At 32.4% G+C, this 19,199-nt stretch overlaps 1 protein-coding gene across 1 annotated transcript; it reads right to left on the reverse strand.

The window, feature by feature from the left end:
- Positions 1 to 1,761: 1,761 nt before the first annotated feature.
- Positions 1,762 to 18,502, reverse strand: LOC114185570 (ubiquitin carboxyl-terminal hydrolase 8). Its single transcript, XM_028073386.1, has 13 exons — positions 18,267 to 18,502; positions 17,673 to 17,924; positions 16,466 to 16,607; positions 11,642 to 11,701; positions 11,192 to 11,284; positions 9,111 to 9,446; positions 8,820 to 8,960; positions 8,540 to 8,710; positions 6,341 to 6,604; positions 6,069 to 6,217; positions 5,321 to 5,851; positions 4,419 to 4,689; positions 1,762 to 2,575 (listed from the first exon to the last, which is right to left on the reverse strand). The coding sequence occupies exons 1-13, from the start codon at positions 18,350 to 18,352 to the stop codon at positions 2,453 to 2,455; spliced, it is 2,619 nt and encodes an 872-aa protein (XP_027929187.1). The 5' UTR covers positions 18,353 to 18,502; the 3' UTR covers positions 1,762 to 2,452.
- Between the last annotated feature and the right edge of the window lie 697 nt (positions 18,503 to 19,199).

Below are 19,199 nucleotides of genomic sequence, written 5' to 3' on the forward strand. Positions count from 1 at the left end.
GTATATGTGTGTTCAAATCAACTCAAGCAATATTCTTTTGAATCTTTTTTTACAAGAAAAGAAAAGAATAATAAAATTTTATCAAAAAATCGTGTCAAGCATAATTAAGTATAAATAAATAAAAGCTTACCTTGTTTTTTTAATTTACATCGTGAACAGATGTATGTTACGTTTTTTAACGTTAAATAGGTTGAAAAACGCAAAATCATGTATATTAACGTCAGACAAACTGTGTATTTAAATAGAATCAAAACAGTCACTTGTCTCATCATCACAAATTATACAATTCATTTTTTTAAATTCACTTAAAGTTCACCTAGCAATTGCGAACAGTTTGGTTGTGGTGTGCAAAAAAAACATTTTAGAGGTAGGAAACTTCAAAATTTTTAGTTTCTTCTTTTCTGTAATTTGAGATATATATATAATAAATAAAAACTCTCTAGCGATGTTTTCTTTCTAACTATACAAAATTAAAGAACAAAAAATAAAGAAATAACAAAAAACAAGTTACCTGTTAACAACATAATCAGTTAAATTTAAAAATATAACAAATTTTGTATTTGTATTTACATATATGAAGACTTAATTAATTATGATTTTAATATAATAGATTATATGGTCAATTTTTTTTATAATTATGCATTTCTATATTATAATGCAATAAATAATTAAAATAAGGGATAAATAAAATATATTATATTTTAATTTCTTTTTTACTCATATCACATATACTTCATTTTAATTCTTAATCTTTAGTTTTATAACTTTTTTTACCTAAACATATTTCTTTCTCTCTTCTAATTTTTTGTTTGTCATAAAATTCATTCTATGATATTTTTAATCTTATCACAACTTGTATAGTTATATTAAAATTATGTATGTTAATTAAATATTTTTATGTGTTACATTTAAATATTTTGCTCATTTTTAATTTTCTTCGCATAAACATGTTTAATTCTCAATTTAAGTGTTCAATAACATGTTTTGCAAAAATAATTTCATTATTTATTAAAAAAATTGGCTAATATGATATTTAAAAAATTTTCTTAAATCTTTTAATTACTTGTGTACAACTTCATTTTTATCACAACAATATAATTAAAAATGCACATAAATAACTACCCTGCAACAAATGCACATAAATAGATAAAAATATCAAAAGCTTTCTATTAATGTAAATAACCACATTAAAAGGATGGTGAAACTTTTGGATGGTATATTTACCAAGGATAAGGAGAAGTAGTTGTGTAGCAAATAAGGGTCCTGCTAAAGGGTAGAGTATGTTTACAACTAAGTACCACATAAATGCTGATGAATTAGCAGAATTTGAAAAACCTGTGGTCCTGGTTATGCGTAAGGCTGCCTCAAGTACTATGGTACTACAACAATCCAAGGAAGCGTGGTCCATCCTGCTCAGAACTAACAACTGTCAGACATGATTACGGGATTACTCCAATCCACTGTAGTTAATTTCTTCTGAATATCAGACTCAAATGCAACAACTTAGTTTCTACCAATTGCATTTTCTTCTGCGATCTTTTCCATCTGGAATTGTAGAATTATTTTATCCAAGACCACGACCATTTTATGTCCTTAGTAATCATCTTCTAACACATGACATGAGGTTCCCACCGTCATATTACTAAGGGAAACACTTAAATGAGGTACAGCTAATATTTAAACATATATTTTGTGAACTCGAAAAAACTATCCTTTGTACTTGTGCTATCCAAATGTAATGATGTCAAGAACTTCGAACTATTGCAAGAAAATACCAAGCCCCTTAAAAATAATTTCTTTCAAAGAGAACCGTTACAAATGTGAATTTCTGACAGACGACGGTCTGGTCACCATATATAACAGAAAGTAGAACATCAATTTGCTGAGGCAAACCTGAATAATCAATCAGTCTCCACTAAAAGAGCAAAATAGGAATAAAGAATAGTAGGACTAAAATTAATTCACAGGATTTGGTCTAACTCTCTTTAAAATAGATATTCTCTTTACAAGGTTAAACAGCTGTAAACACTATGCTTTCATCTCTCAGGTATGTCCCTCTCCTCTTAAACGTTACTATGTTATAGTCTTCATTCCTTAGTACTGCCTGAAGTTTTAAAGTTTCCATTGCTTGCCTACCGAAACTCCAGTTAGTCTAAAACTTCTAAATGAGTAAATAACAAAAGAATGCTACCTTGTTAGGTATACTTGTAAGACTATAGAAAAGGGGCGGTCCATCCCAATTGAGGGGTGTGAAGAGGCTCGGATGTACATAATCTTAATTTGACACGCAGACACTATTTCCGCACCTAAATCCTCTGACCACAGCCACATTGCCATAATCTTACCTTTGAGCCAAAGTTTACCCGCTGTATTCGTGTAAGACTCTGGCGGCAATAATGTTAATAAATGGTATCTAGCTTCAATAAGCTGTTCGAACTATTTGCTACGCTCATTATGTTGATACTTCAAAACTTCTTCGGTAGAAAAGAACATAGGCAGCTGAAGACTTTATCTTCTCCTTGCTGATGGGATTAACATGGCTATCATCAAAGTCATACCACTGATCACCACCTCTCTACATGAAACACAGAAAAGTAGATAAAACGGATGAACATTAACAATTGCAATGAGAGCGTTTTTTTAAACAGTTTACAAATAATAAAAACCTTCCAAAATTTCATAATGATCATATTGATGTCAATCATATCCAATCAACATTTCACCATCTACCACTAAGGATGACAAACAAACCCACCTCCATGGGTATTACCAGAACTCGTCCCTGTTTTGACGAAAATCTCCGCATTAACTGGGTATGGATGGGTATGAGTATGGATATAGGAAATAACATACTTTTTCAATTCAGTAGGAGATGGGATGGGAATATACATATCTATTTCGTCCCTGTTTAAATTATTAAAATAATCGTAGTCTATTAAATAACCTTATATATATATATATATATATATTAATCTTATCACAATGTAAGTATGTTCAAATGATGTATATTAATTAAATATTTTTTGTCTCACATTTGAATATTTCTACTACTTTTTTAATATTTTTTCTTTATTGTATTTTTTTTTCACATGAGAATATTTAACCCTCTTAATTTAAGTGTTCAATAGCATAAACATTTCATTTACTAAGTTATATAAAAAATTATCTTTCTTTTTTATTCTATTATTATTAATTTTTGTTTTATCTAAAGAACTCTTGTTTAGCTAGAACAATTTTCATTATCTCTCAATCATCGACTAGGTTGATATTTGAAAAGTTTTCTTAAATGTCTAAGGTATTTTTCATCTTCATACCCTTTACATTTGAGTTCTATTGTGCGATTTCATTTCATGGTGTCTCAAATTATTTCTAAGATACACATTTGAACATTTATTTAATACTTTTATTTGTTAGTTTATATTTATTATATAGAATACTATTTTGATATTTTTTATATAATTATTTTTATTTTCTAACACATTATCATATGTGTAATTTTATCCCTATAATTGTATAAATAAATTTTATTTGCTATAATATAATAATTTAATGTGATTGTCATGAATCTCTTTTTCACCATCTAACATATATTGAAGTTCAAAAGATGAAATATCTATGTTAAAATTTTATTATTATTAGTTTAATATTTTTTCTTGTGATTTTGATCAAGTGATGTATAATAACTTTTATTAGTGTATAAAATAAGAGATTTCATTAGAATTAAAAAAATTAAAGTAAATAGACATTTAAAATATTTTTTAATTTGAATATTTGTTTTCCTTTTATATTTTAAAAATATTTTTAAAGTTTAACAAATAAGTTTTAATAATGTTTTCAAATTTAATAAATATTTTGATTCTCATAAGATTTTATTTGGTATTCTAATTTGAAATGTATATAACTGAAATATATACAATTATAATTATTTTCTAAATATTTGATATTGAATAAACAAACCTCCTTTTAATATTGAATGTGATAATATTTTCTTTTTACTATAATTTTGTATTATTTTATAAAAACTAATTAATTAATATTAAAACACTAAGAACAGGTAGACTGGTTACTCGATAGAAATGAAGATGAGACAAAAATTTAATAACCACTGAACTTGGATATGGGGATGGAGAAAATTTTTTCTCTAAAGATAGATATAAGATAGCGAAACTCATCCCTGCCATTGTCATCTCTATCTACAACTGGTAAGCTATTCTGGATAGAGGTCCAAAAGTCAATCCATAATCATGACAGTAATGAAGAGAGCCGTCTGAGTTCTCAAATCATTTCTAATGTTTAGAGACTATAATGTGCTCTATATTTCAAACTCAAAACATTTCAAATATTTCAAAACCAATTCTAATATCCCAAATTATAAGCTTAAAAAACAGAAAATAAGTATTAAAAAAAACAGCACTTACATGGACAAATGCAGTATAGTGGCCACCTCCCATGCTTCCATAATGGTTACTGACAGCATAAAGTGTGTAATGGTAAGACTCACCATTCCCGTGGCTAATATAAGCTGTCAAGTCGAGATTATCAACAGGGAAGTCAACACATGTCTCCAGCTTGTTTTTCAAGTACCGACTGTATTGAAACCTCTTAAGATGAATGACCAAAATTTTAGGCAGTCTCCAAAGATCTAACTTCTTACTAGCTTGACGATGTTTTTTACAGCCAGGACAGTACCTAACATTACAGAAAACTGCTACTTAGATAATAGCCAAACGAGAAGATAAGTAATTTAAGAGAAGAATGGGTATGTTGCAAGTGATAACCCGGGTATAGAACTTCACAGATCAGAATAGCTGTATGAAATATTGGCACAGCAATATTTTCTGATGGAAAACAAAAGTTTAGCAAAAATATTTTCCTAGCTGTGTTCATAAGATTAAAATAAGGAAGATTGACAGTTGCTCTAACTTGTACTAATTGACGGAGAAAAACAGGGAGAAAAGATTAACAATGAGATTTAAGATAGATGCAGACAAATGTTTAAACAGAAATTCAAATTCATTACAAAACGAGTCTGTCCCTGATCAGTCTTTTAATAAGACACTATTAAGGGTTTGAACTATAATGGCACTAAGTATCCAACAATAACCTGCAAATAGGATAATTTAGTGATGGTTATGATGAATTTATAGCAGTTATGAGCTGAATAAATATGCAGAGCTAATGCAAACCCGAACTAAAATTATTAGGAAAAGCTTAAATACATAGTAATCTATTTTAAATATCTTCCACATTGGACAGATTAACATGCTTGCCAATCAAAGAGTGTACACTTTCTTAAGGCAATAAAAACTGGCTAACTAACCACATGTCTTCTGGTCCAAGAGGCTCTTCTTGTAAGAATGCTTCAAGACACTTGTATAGAGAAACTGACTCCTGAGATCTCTTTGCTAAAAAACCAGACTTGAAAACCTCAGGCAAGGAACTACAAAGTTGTGTATCATATTTCTTAATCTGTTCTTCTGACCAACACACAAGCACGTGCAGTAGCCTCAACTCTCCACTTATTGCCAGAGGCTCATTCATTAGTATCTCGGAATTCTTGATAGTTCCCTTTTCATCTGTATGGTAAAACTCCATTCCTCCATCTGAAGAAGTGTCTAACTCATTCAAATTTGAACCTACACTAGGAGTTGTGACCTCCATTTCTGCAACTTCAGTTTCCTTAGACATGGCACAGTTTTCTAAGGCCTCTTCAATTGGATTTTGAAATGGATGGAACCATTTTAGATACAAATTGCGGAGATCAGATCCATTTGTAACATTACAAAGCCTAGCTACAACAGGAATTCCAAAGGCCTTCCAATTTAGAGTTCGCTTCCCATAGACAAACTGCCTGAAAAAATAATATCAAATAGAAACTTTATTAAGGCAAGGAAGTCACAGGAGTCAATAAAGAAGCTCATGTAAAAAAAGTATATGGATGCGAGCAAGTCTGTGGCAGTGAGTGTTAAATGCATACTGAATCCAAGCATCATGTTGTAGTGATTACGAGACTAGGAAAAAAATGATGATAAAAAATCAATCTTATTACAACAAATATATTGACTTACTCCTCCATCTGCTGGTTTATGAAAACAACCAAAGGGGCGTCGGCATTATTTTTATAAAATCGGTAAGCAACTAATTTGTCAGCATCTCTTATTAAGGATAATGAATCGGTAGGATCTTCAAGAAATCGTATAATGCAATTGTTGTATACCTGTATCAAAGCAATTGCATCAGACATGTAGCTTTCTACAGGATTAAATTGTATCAACAAAGAAACCAAAAATGAAGGGGAAGTGACTTCAAATGAGTTAAACAGATATCAAAGAAAATAAACCTCAGCTACTAATAAGGTCTCATCAGTCCCCAAAGAGCATGCAATGCTAAGAGCCCGGGTCAGGTCTTCGAATCTTCCATTTTTTGGAACAGAAATAGTATATGATGATAATGGAGACATTTTATCACCACTGCCACTAACAACAGTTATAGTCATTGTCCGCATTGTTGTTGAAGGTAGAGGTAATGACAAGTACATGAACGGATCAAATGTCACAGAGACCTTCCTACAAATAGGACAAACTAATGTTGATTTATACTGACCCTGCATAAAATGATAGATGCAATCCGTAAGGTAAAGAGAGTTACCATAGGAAGAAAAAAATATTAAAATAGCTCTCATGAACATGAAAAGGACACCAAATTTCATCTTCAAACGAATTAAAAAAAAAATAGCATGCTCACTGGCAGGAGAGGTATCACTCAATCTAGGAGGATTTCTTATTATTCTAAACCCCTTCACCAATAACTGATATTGTGAACCACTGGTCTATTTGGACAAACTTCTCTATAAGCACTTCTAGGAGAGGAAAATAAGAACAAAATAATGAAATAAACTTCTTCATTAGACAAAATTAGCTTATGCACAAGTTAAAAAAAAAGAATTTAGAAAAGTTGAATATGAGAACTTTTACAAATTAGTTACGTTAAAAATTCCACATCGAATAAGAGAATTTATCTTATATAAGTGAGTATAAACCTCACTTTATAAGTTAGTTTTGCAAAGTTGAGTTAAGATTAAAGTTCACATCTTAATATGATATCAAATTAGAACCCATCTTAGTGAAAGTTGTTTGTTTGGCCTATCATACCACTCACTATTGGACCACCTAGATATATCTAATCCCGCACTTGAAATGTCCATAATTTAGTGTGAAGGAGTGTGTTGAAGATCTCACGTTAACTAAAGATGAAGTCAATTTACAGGATATAAGTAGGTGCAAATCTAACTTTACATATCAGCTTTGTAAAATTAAACTAGATTTAAAATTCACTTCCTAATGAAATTTGTTATTTGTTCCGTCCATCGTGCTACCTACAAATATCTAGTTCCACGTTCAAGACATAGATGCCTCTACATAATGGGTGTGTTGAAGATAACACATCGATTAGAAATAAAGACAATTTATATTATATAAGTGGACCTAAACCTCACTTTACAAGTCAGTTTTGTAGGGTTGAGTTAGACTTGTAAAGAAGTGGATTTTAAGCCTAAACTCAACCTCACAAAACTGTCTTGTAAAACTGTCTTGTAAGGTGAGGTTTATACCCACTCAACAGACATCTCTCAAGTCGAGGCATACACATCTCGAGCAAAGAATTAGACATTAATGGGTGGTCTGATAGCGACCTAATAGCATATGGAATAATAGACTCACCAAACAAATTTTTTTGCTAGGATAGACTCTAACTCATAACTCTGATACCATATTAAAAAGTGGACTTTAAATCTAACTCAACATCTCAAAACTGACTTGTAAGGTGAGGTTTGCACCCACTTAGACACTGTAAATTGGTGTTACCTTTAGTCATGTGGGACTTTCAACAAGACTTAAAATTCACTTTTTAATAAGGCAATTTATTTTCATTTTTTGTTCTTATTTTTCTCTTCTAAAAGTATTTATGGAGAAGTTTGTCCAAACAGACTTAATATAATTTGTTTGACTATTAACTTTATCAACCAACTGTGGAAATTCTACTGGTTAATTGTTCATGGCTCCTTCATCTCACATGAAACCATTATTTACATCCGGCCCCCTTCCCCACAAAGAAATGAATTATTTTTCAGCAAACCAGCTCAATTATATCATATAATCTTTAACACAATACGTGTGGAATTTGTTTAAAACAGAAGTTCTTTGAAATTAGATTTTCTGCCCAAATAATGGTACGTCTGAATTCATAAAAATTATCTTTTCAATATTATAGACACGGATCAGGCTGTAATTTCCAGAACTTGCGAATTTGGCATAACAAACATACATAACATCTGTTCCTATAGTTATAACTAATTGGTTCAAACAGTAGTTTGAACTCTTTAACTAATTGCTTTTATTATTACACTCGTAAATGCTCAAGTAAATCACTAATTAAAGTTTCTAAAAATAACTACTTAACAACCATTACGAAACTGAGTTCTTCACGACATGTGGGTATATGTAATTAATTCTACATTGCATACAATGAGATGAATACATACTTGGCATACATCAACGATGACAGAATCATTGCGAGCCAAATGATTATGCCAATATTCATCAGCAACCTCTTCATCTGGTCGACCATCTCCATCCTTTACTTCAACATAAGGCTTACATTTAACACGATTCAGATCTTCGTGAAGACCATCCAACAAAAAAGCAAGAAGTTCCTATTAAGACGCATGGATATAGTTGACAATGTTAGGGAACACGAGACACCAACCTTTTAAAGCCAAAAGTTTTAGCAAAAAAGAGAACGAAAGGGCCAAATGCACACACTTGAGAATCATGCTGATTAAACCCACTGAACTGGGGGGCAAATCTAGCAAGTTTTGATTTGAATACTCTTGGTGCCACAGGGCTTGCTCCAGGTGCCCATAACTTCCTGAGCAAATCTCCAAACGCCAAAGCTATCTCACCCTGGCAAAGAAGCACATATCAAGAAAATAAAATAGTAGAATACAACACAGGTATTGAAGTTTCTATGTCCCAACCAATGGCAACATAAAAAACATTTAGATATCAAAATATTAAATTATTATGAGCTGTGTGAGATCAATTACTACATACATTCATGCCCAAAGGGTTTTCATGATTGATTTCTTTAACATAATCTTCCAGAAAATAATCAACGAGCTTTGGTGTATGTGCTAAGCATTGGAGGGAACTGTTCATGAAGCAAGTGTTTCCTAGGTTTTGTAATCCAGTTAATCCCAAGGAACCAGCTTCACCGGGGCCTAAAGAGAAGGTCAAAGAATTGGCATGCGTACAATCAGAATTCGCACTGTCAATAGAGCCATTCATCTTCAGTGAAGTACTGCCAGAAAAATTTGCCATCTCGTCTTTTTTCCCATCCTTACATCTAATTGAGTCTGTTAACCCATAAACTTGCAACTCCAAAAGAATCTGTATATCAGGCAAAGTTAATATTAACAAGGCACATAAGGAAATCCAATCAACAACGACAACAATAGCCTTATCTCAATGGAAGCTAATTTCATACAACCAATATTTCAGAAGTTCAAGTCACTTAAGATAAATTTTTAGTAGGAGTCATGAGGAGACACTCAATCTAGACAAAGTAAATGATAACAAACAACCACAGAAATTTAAGTTATCTTCAGCAAAGACAACAACAATAATAGCCTCTATCCCATTCGACAACATCAACTATACGTGTATCATACAATGGGACTTGGTTAAAAACCAATTTCTTAGGAACAACTTCCGAGAAATTATTGAAGAAGCTATCGTTATCTTTACATTCCACGAAATTATGCTTTTTTTCCCAAATCATTCAACCCTAAGATTCTTGCGTCAATAGGCCTAGGGAAAAGAGTTTAATCTCAGCAAGAAAATTCAGAGGACAAAATCTTCTTAAATATAAAAACTTGTCAAAATATAGGAGAAAAGATTTTTGTGTGTAAAAAATCTCAAAAGGAAATAGCTTGTTTCTTTACAAGACCACTAAACATCTGCTTGTGTCTGAAAACTAATATCTGATTGCATAAGCATAATCATAATTGAACACTGAAAAATTTATATCGCACACAAAATAAATAGCACAGAAAGTATAGCCATAATGATATCATGTCCCAAACTATCAATATAGTAATACCTGATATTGACCGAAGCATATAAACATGATAACATTTTACCAAAATTATTAAAGTCATATAATAAATACAAATAAAGGACCCAAACATAAAACACAGTGCACTTGATGTAGATGAGAGACAAAGTGAGCCAATGACTCAAGAGTTGAACTAAAAACATGTCAACTCAACTTGGCCTACTTTTTTGTGACCCAAAAATTTTGTAATGAAATTTGACTCATCATGAGTTGGTAGGTTAAGAAGATTGACTCATTTAAGCATGTTTTGTTCTCCCAACTTATTTCATATATTTATTACAATGCAATCAAAGTAGATCGACTCAACCTACTTGTTTATGGCACTACAATCAAGGTATTGACCTATTTCACCAAATATTAACCACAATTAAGAAGTGATATTATAAAGATAGTAAATGAAAAACGTGTTAACTTATATAATTGAGCAAACAAATAAATTAAGGATCCAAATCATTCAAGCACAGCTGAACAACATTCTAGTCTTAACAAATACCAAAGTGATAACCTAAACATTTAAAAGTATAAAGTAATTATAATAAAAAAATGAAGTTGTTGTTTGTGAGTTTTGGGTCAATCCACCTCCAACTCAGCTCGAACTCATTCAACAAGTGAGTTAAGTAAGTCGAGTTCAATTTGAATCTCATTTTAAAAAACAAAAGAAAAGACTATTTTTTCCAACCTAATCTAACTCAAACCCATGATGAGCCAGATTAACTCATCAGTTTGAATTCACTTTGACACCCCTAAGTGTAGTGGTAGTCTAGACATGCCGCCATTTTTTCCATAAAGTTCAAAATATCCATTAAAGCATCCAACGGTCCTAATATGCAACAACCATAATCTTTGAAGTATGCCAAGTAGCTAAGAAGTTATGGCACACAACATACATACACTCATCCCTAACACTAGAAAAATGGAATAGTTTGTGACCAAAGTATTATCTACAACTCTGAAAATATCATACAAGGACATCAAAGCATAAACAAACCAACTTTAAACAACATATAATACTACAAACCTCCTGATCAGACTGCCTTTGACAGTCAACTGGGGTCTGATTTTTGTCATTCATAAGAAACGTTATCTGGCCTGAATAGTCCCAAATGCATAACTGTGCAATAACATGTAACAACAATGTCAATTTCAAGAGTAGAAATGCAATTGTGTGTAAAACATTGGAAGGGGGTCCACTTAATAACATTTTCTCAAAAAAAAAATCAAAAAGTTAATCTGATATCCTCATAACCATGCATATCGAATTTTAGGTGAATTGAACATACCCATGTATGTAATTTTACAAAGAAATCGAACTTGATCTATTTAATGTCAACTCTTAATCCAAGTGTTGGATTAATGGAATTTAGAGTGTATAAAGAGTTATTAGAGGAATTAGACAAAACCTACTCTTAGAGTAAGTGTTTCCCTTCACACACATAATTATATAGATGTAAAAGGAAATTGCCATTACCATCTCTGAATCCACACTGAACATTTTGCAGGCTCTTTTAAAAAGCTCAACTGCGTTGTCCTGGAAAGAAGGGAATAAATGGGAACAACAAATTAGAATTTGAATAATAACAAGATAATGAACAAATAAGTATCACAATTTCTTAATGATTTTGATCAAGGTTATCATACTCGACAATCTAAGCAGACTCGTGAGAGCTTTGTAGACTCGTAAGAGTCTATTTTAGTCCAATGTTTCCATCCAATGTCAGTCCTAAGTCATGTGTCCTAAAGCATTTTTACTTCTAGGTCTAGGAAATGAAGATGCACAAACATTGAGATAACAAGAATTTGAAGCAATCCCACTTTCGAACATTGTAAATCAGTGCCAATCAACTAAAAATGAAATAATTTTTTGTTCTAGAAAAACAGAAAAAACAAATTAAATCAAGAAAACAAAATATATATATATGTGTGTGTGTGTGGGTGTGTGTGTAATACATGTGAGACAGCGTGTGGAGGGAGACAAAAATGTGAGACAGCGGAACGACATTCAAATATTGGCTGAACACATTCAAACAATGGTGTAATGACGTTCGAGTTGGTTAGGTACGCATTTTCACCCTCTCTTTCGCTTCGTTCTTTGTTTAGCGTATTGGATTTGAGATTTGGGCTTCTAGATCTCCTTTCTTCTATTTGGGTTTGGGGTTTTCATATGGGTTTAAACGAATGACAATTTGGTTGACGTTTTGAGCGATTCTACGAACTCGATGACTCGTTCTCAAAATCGCGAGTCTGTTACGAGTCAACTGAGTCTACTCCGAGTCTATTCAAAAACGAGTTTACAAATGAGTCAACTCATTACTACTATCTAGACTTGTAGACTCGTATGAGTGTACGAGTCAATCCACGGGTTTGATAACCATGATTTTGATTAAAAAAGCACTTGTATTAAATCAAATTATTGTTGTATGTACACTTACATACATACATATATATATATATGGAGGTGTCGTGTTACGCTAAGAGTAACTTTATGATGAGCCCAAGGCCCCTAATGAGAATGGACGGGAGTTTCTTAAGAGAATTACAAGGAGCATGACTAGAAGGGATATCTCCTCTACACCCTCTTCTCCTAGTTTGTGTAAAAGGGTTGAAAACTTGGTATAGGATTAATTCCCTAGTATAAAATACACATAGGATAATGTATTTAGAATAAAAAATCATACAGAAAATATAGGCTAAGCCAATTTCATGATTAATACAGATGACATTATATCTAACAATATCTAACACTCTCCCTCAAGCTGGTGCCTCTAAATCATATGTACCAAGTTTATTACAAATATAATCAATTATAGATCTCCGTAAAGATTTAATAAAAATATCTACTAATTGATCATTTGAATAAATAAACTTAGTCTTGATGTCTCCAAATAGAATCTTTTCTCAAAGAAAATGACAATCAATCACAATGTGTTTGATCTTTTCATGAAAGACAGGATTATAGCTAATATGAAGAGCAACCTGCTTCTTACATATAAGTGTCATTTTAGTGACATCTCCAAACTTGCAATTCTTTAAGTAATTGATTAAGCCAAATAAGTTCACAAGTAGATGAGATCATAACTTTATATTCTACTTCTTCCAAGATATCAAGTTATCACCAATGAAGACATAATATCCGAAGGTGGATCTTCTATCAGAAGGAGGGCTTGCCCCATCAACATCTAAATAACATATAACTTTAGTGTGATTATTGTGATCATATAGCAAACCTTTTCAGAAGATCCTTTAATGTACTTCAATATATGAATGACTAATTGCATTCTAGTGACATAACATTAGGAATTAAGAAATAGGCTCACCACACAGATTGCAATGAAATTGTCAGGACTAATAACAGTAAGATAGTTCAACTTTCCAACTAATCTTTTGTACGTATCAGGATCTGAGAGAGGCTCCCTATGATTAAGTAGGAGTGTTTGGTATTGGGATCATGGATGTGTCAACAGATTTTGAGTTCATCAATCCAATTTCCTCCAAAATATCAAATTCATACTTCCTTTGAGATTTAACAATACCGTTGTTGGATTATGTCACCTCAATCCCAATAAATATTTGATTTTTCCAAGATCTTTGGTTTGAAAGTAGTGACAAAGGTGTTGTTTCATCTGTGAGATGTCATGGTGGTCATTGTCCGTAAAAACAATGTCATCAACATATACCATTAAATGGATGGTGACAAGCCATGATTGATGAAATGCATGCACTTGAACACACTAATACTTTGGAGCTTATCACTCTTCCTCTTGGTAAGAAGCCTCTAGATTGTAGATGGATCTATGTCATTAAGGTTGGTCCCATTAGTGAAGTAGATCATCTCAAACCTTGTCTAGTAGCTAACGGATACACTTAGGTTTATGACCTCAACTTCGCCTTTTCCTTGCTATAGTTGTCATTCGTCAATGTCCTATTTACCAATTGGACATAAAAATACCTCTCGTCATGGTGATATGGAAGAGGAGATTTACATTGAGCAACCTCCTAGATTCTGGTTTTGGTTTGTATATTAAATTGTTCACTCTATGGCTTGAAGCAAAAATCTTGCTTTCTAACTCATAACATGCAGAGATGTCTTGTCACATGGAATAAGTAGTTCCAAGGTCTTTCCAAATTTAAGGGCATTGGAGTAGAACATATAATCTCTACCAAATTTTGTAGTTATGTGTCTTCATAACCTTGTAATAATTTGCCAAACATCATAATCCCAATATAGAAATTATTAGGATTACCCCAAGATATGGACTTAACTTCAATATGGTTTACCCTACTCGTACTGTTCTAATAAATTGAGCCTACTAGAAACAATTTTGACCATTAAGACAGTTATCATCAAGCAAATGTTTAAGAGCAGCATTACATAGTCGAGTTGTCATGCCAAAACACAAGAAATTCCTTATCTTTGAAAAAACATTTTAAAGGAGAAAACACAAACATCGTCGTGAGCAATGCATTTTTCAAAGGAGACGCATGCAACCCAAGAAGAAAGAGCAAAGCAGGGAAGGTCTGGAACTACCACCTAAAGGAGACTTTGGCGAAGCAAGTGGCAACAAAAACACCTGGCACGTGAAGCCCACTTGCACATGCAAGTGCTTGGCTACTCCAATGGTGACGCAACTCTAGTTGTTAATAGATCAAAGGATGGTGAATCCATACGTGTGATCATCAGTATAATTTTAGGCTACCATGACAATGAAAGCAATGCAAAAGGGGGGGACAAAGATAGTGGTCATGAAACACAACTTGGGTGCACTTCAAGCAATCTAAAAGTGGAACCGCAACTATGGAAAAGGGGGGGAACAAAGATAGTGGTCATGAAACACAAGTTGGGTGCACTTCAAGCAACCTAAAAGAGGAACTACATCTAAGACGGCAATGAAGAAATGTGTAAGAGCCTCCAAAACCGAGAGCTCTAATACCAACTTGAAAGAGATTAAATTGTATGAGAGAAAAGATTTTATTGAATTGATTAAATGAAACAATACCTCAGTCTCTATATCTAGAGAACTCTAACTTCAAAGTAATAATTACAAAGAGATATCTAGTATCTTCCAACAACACATTTAAAGTAAACTAAAATGTCCTATTGTAGTTATCAAAAAGATTTTCTCCTTAATGAACAAAAAACATTTAATAGCTCTTACAAAAAGTTTGTGTAGACTTTGGGGAGACATCATGTACAAAACATGTGCAACCAAAGTTTTGCGGAGAGACGTGATGTAAGAATGTTCATTTGAAAAAAAAAAAATTATTGAATGAGGAATTATGTATTCTAGAGAATAAAAGGGTGTCCTATTTATTACAAAACAAGCAATGAAAATTGTATTACCCCAATGATGTACCGGAACATTTGCATTAAATATTAAGGTGTGTGCAATTTCAATTAAATGTCAAATTTTCTTTTCACAACTTCATTTTGTTGGTATGTGAAGACACGTTGATTGATGCAAAATTCCTTGAGAGGATACAAAGGAAGAAAGTTCAATAGAGAAATATTCTTAGTCATTGTCACTTAAGAATTTAAAATATTTTTCCAAATTGGTTCTTCATCTCATCAAAGAAATATATGAAGATAGATAAAAAGTTCATACCAATATGATTTAAATATACACAAGTACTTCTAAAATATTCATCAATGAATATAACAAAATATGTTAAAGGGCTAGGACTTCAAAGTTTTAAGTGAATGGTAGAAAAAAAAAGGAGTTACGTTTTTTTTCAATTTGCTTAGGAAAAAAGGAGTTACAGTTTTAAGTGAATGTTTGCCTAGTTTATAAGATTCACCTTCTAAAACCTAAATTTGTTTGAGACTAGGAACCGTTATTTGAATTTTTGCCAAACTTAGGTGACCCAAATGATCATGCAAAAGCTTTGGAGGTGATGCAGCAAGACAGAACACAGAGGGAATGGATTTTTGCGAGTATAGGTCTAGTGATTAATGTTCTACATCACTCAGGTGACCGGTGACACATTCTTGTATGTCAAAAGAATCATAATCAAATGTAAGCAGCGCGAGTCAAAATTATAAGGACAATAACGGATATAAACAACATAATTTAAATTTAAGAAGAAAAAGAAACTTGATGAACTTTCATAAAGTGCCCGTATAAAGAACACCTTTTTTTGAAAAAAATTATGCTATTCTAGGGTAACAAACAGACCAACTTCCCTCATTTCCACTCATTTCTATCGTCTTCCTTCCCTTTCATGGTCATTTTCACTATACCAACACAACATAAAAGAAATTGGAGAGGGAAAAAACCAAGCAGAGAGAGAAAGAGACCTTTTTGCTTATTCGTACTCCAAATGAATTTGTTTCCCTCTGAACAGAAAGTCTGAGTTGTAAAGGATATACATCTGACATATCACTGTCAGTGGCTGAAAAGCCTTTGTCATCCTTCACTACATTTTTCGAATCACTATGCCTACATGAAATATCAAAGCACGTGATGATGCAGATATAGACAATCTAAATATTCTAGATGTCAGAAAACTTTCATTAGTAGCATCATGAAACATTAACTATTTTTAATTTCAAATCCACATTAAAAACAAAAACTTGCACCTTATAGATCTACTTATCATGGAACATGCAATGCAAGTAACCACTTGAAATTCTGTACAAAATAAATATGCCAATAAAACAAAGACAAAAGGAGCAATATGACTAAAATTTATGAATCGATGCATTGAATTATGAATCATTTATACGCTAGTTACTTTTAAGTTTAGGCTACATGTATCATATATAACATGGTCCCATCAAGGGGGACTTGTTTAGCATATACGACCAAGAAAGCAACTTTGATAAAAAAGTCATGGGGTGAGCTACGATACAAGATTAAATACCACTAGAGCTCTCCTCCATAAAATCCATCGTTAAAAGTGACAAGTCTGGTAAACAAAGCTTTCTTCATGTGGCACTAATAGCACCTTCAAAAAGAAGTCCTTAACTAATATAAAAAGTACGCTTAGACATGTTCAAAGGTCATGACAACACTCTGCAAGGTGCAAACCAGCTTCCCAAGAACTTGTAAACACTCACAGAAATTCCAACTATCTTGCATCAAATCTAGCACATCTTCCGGTGAAAAAGAAAAATTTGCACAAATAATTAATGGACTTGTATACAAGAAACTCAAGCATAAAAAAGAGGTAGAACTCATTTGCAACAGAAATAGAAAAATCAATGATGACTATGTCCAAACTTGAAATTCTTTAAGTTCAGCAAGCAACGTTATTATTTGACTGTGGAATATGGGAGTGGCAAAAACTGTTAAAACAATTAAGCATAAATACACAGCACAAAGCTGTGCCACAAATGTTCAAAGCTAGAAGAATTTCACACAATACAAAGCACAACGCCTGCTATCTAAATTTCAAAAAGCTATGAAATCCAAACCTAGGTTGAAGTAGGAAAAAAAAGTTGCATCAGTGCACATTCTAACCTAAACATCATACATTGAAGCCACCTATCTATCTTCACTCACCACTTGAGTGCCTGCAACCACATATCTCCAGATACCAGAGCAAAATCCCGTCCAGATACACCAACTTCGCCATTTTCACGGATGTGCTGCAAATCCTCCTCCCTCCGAAGACTGAACGCAAGATCCGAGCTGAAGATGGTATTAATAATCTTCATAGGCCCAGCATAGGACGAACCAGGAATAGAGGCATACGCAATTCCCTTCTTCTTATCCGAATCCGCAGGCATTGAATCCTGAGCATCCTTCCACCACCTGAAACACACGGAATCAACCACCAACGCTCTTCACACATTCAATCTCAATCAAACAATGCAGACAAGCTCGGATCACAGCAAAATCCATACGAGGCACAACAGAATCAACAAGCTAGCCAGTTCGATTATTCCACGAAAAACATTAAAAATACATATGACCGATAAAATCGAATTCAGCTTCGCCTCGATCGGTCCAACCCTAAACGTGCATTGTTAGTTCCGTTGCTTTGGATTTCAGAGATTCACAGTGAGGAAATGGACTCACAGATTTAGGGAAAGTTAAATAAGGCGCTAATTGAATTGAAGTGAGAAATGAGTGGAATCTTGAAAGGGGAGAGACCTGTGAGGAACGAAATAGACTCGCTGGTCCTTGTGTGAGTCTGGTCGCTGAGAGTTATCGGAGCTATCTTCCGAGGCACAGTCCATTGCAGACAGAGATTCAGAATTCGCTTCCAAATTGTGCAGATTATGTATAGAACCAGAGAAAGCAAAAAATGAGAGAATTGCAGAGAAAGAAGTAACAAGTGGAGCTTTGTGGGAAGGGAAGAGAAGAGAAGGATGCAAATGACAATACTATTACAGGATAGGGAGGGAAAAAATATTCTACTTTCGTAAACTTTTAACTTATTTACTGCCCCTCGTATTTTTTTTTTTTTCGGAAAATGTTCGAACAATTAATATTTATTAATTTTGCCAATTAAAGTTTATAACATCAACTCATTTATAATTTAAATGAAAAAAAATCGTTTTCACAATACTATAGTAATCATCATTCCTATAGTATAATCACATCATTGGTTTATAAGATTTTTTAAATATAAATTGCCATATAAAATCTTTCTAGTTTGGTTTAATTAGTAATTTTCTACTAATTTTTTTGAAAATAATAGTTTGTGGTAGCTTCACTTAAATGAGTTTTAAAATCATTTAAAAATGTCATATATATAAAAACATGGGTTTGTCACTGTGAAAATATGAAACATTTTTTATTTAAAATATTTTATTTGTATTAGAAGAATTTTAAGATAAAAATATCTGAATTTTAACACGTAATAGACAATGTTGATACATTACACATCTAAATGACATTGACGTTAATTCATCGAAAAGAACATACTTTCAAAAAATAAATATTCAATTGAATCAACAAATGTAAAAAATAAAATCAAAATTTAAATATAAGAATTAAATTAAATATTTTCATAATTATGTATTCTAAAAATTTGACATATTTTCCTGAATTTAATTAATTTCTTTTATTAAAATATGAATC

Source organism: Vigna unguiculata, chromosome 5 (assembly GCF_004118075.2).
Source record: "Vigna unguiculata cultivar IT97K-499-35 chromosome 5, ASM411807v1, whole genome shotgun sequence".
NCBI classification, from domain to species: Eukaryota; Viridiplantae; Streptophyta; class Magnoliopsida; order Fabales; family Fabaceae; genus Vigna; species Vigna unguiculata.

Bases quoted from the DNA above. Each gene is read 5' to 3' on its own strand.
- LOC114185570 (XM_028073386.1), bottom strand. From the start codon at position 18,352: ATGGACTGTGCCTCGGAAGATAGCTCCGATAACTCTCAGCGACCAGAC. The intron at 17,925-18,266 runs GTCTCTCCCCTT...CGTGTGTTTCAG, and splicing joins GTCTATTTCGTTCCTCACAG to GTGGTGGAAGGATGCTCAGG. The intron at 4,690-5,320 runs GTTAGTTAGCCA...CTGTAATGTTAG, and splicing joins CTTGGACCAGAAGACATGTG to GTACTGTCCTGGCTGTAAAA.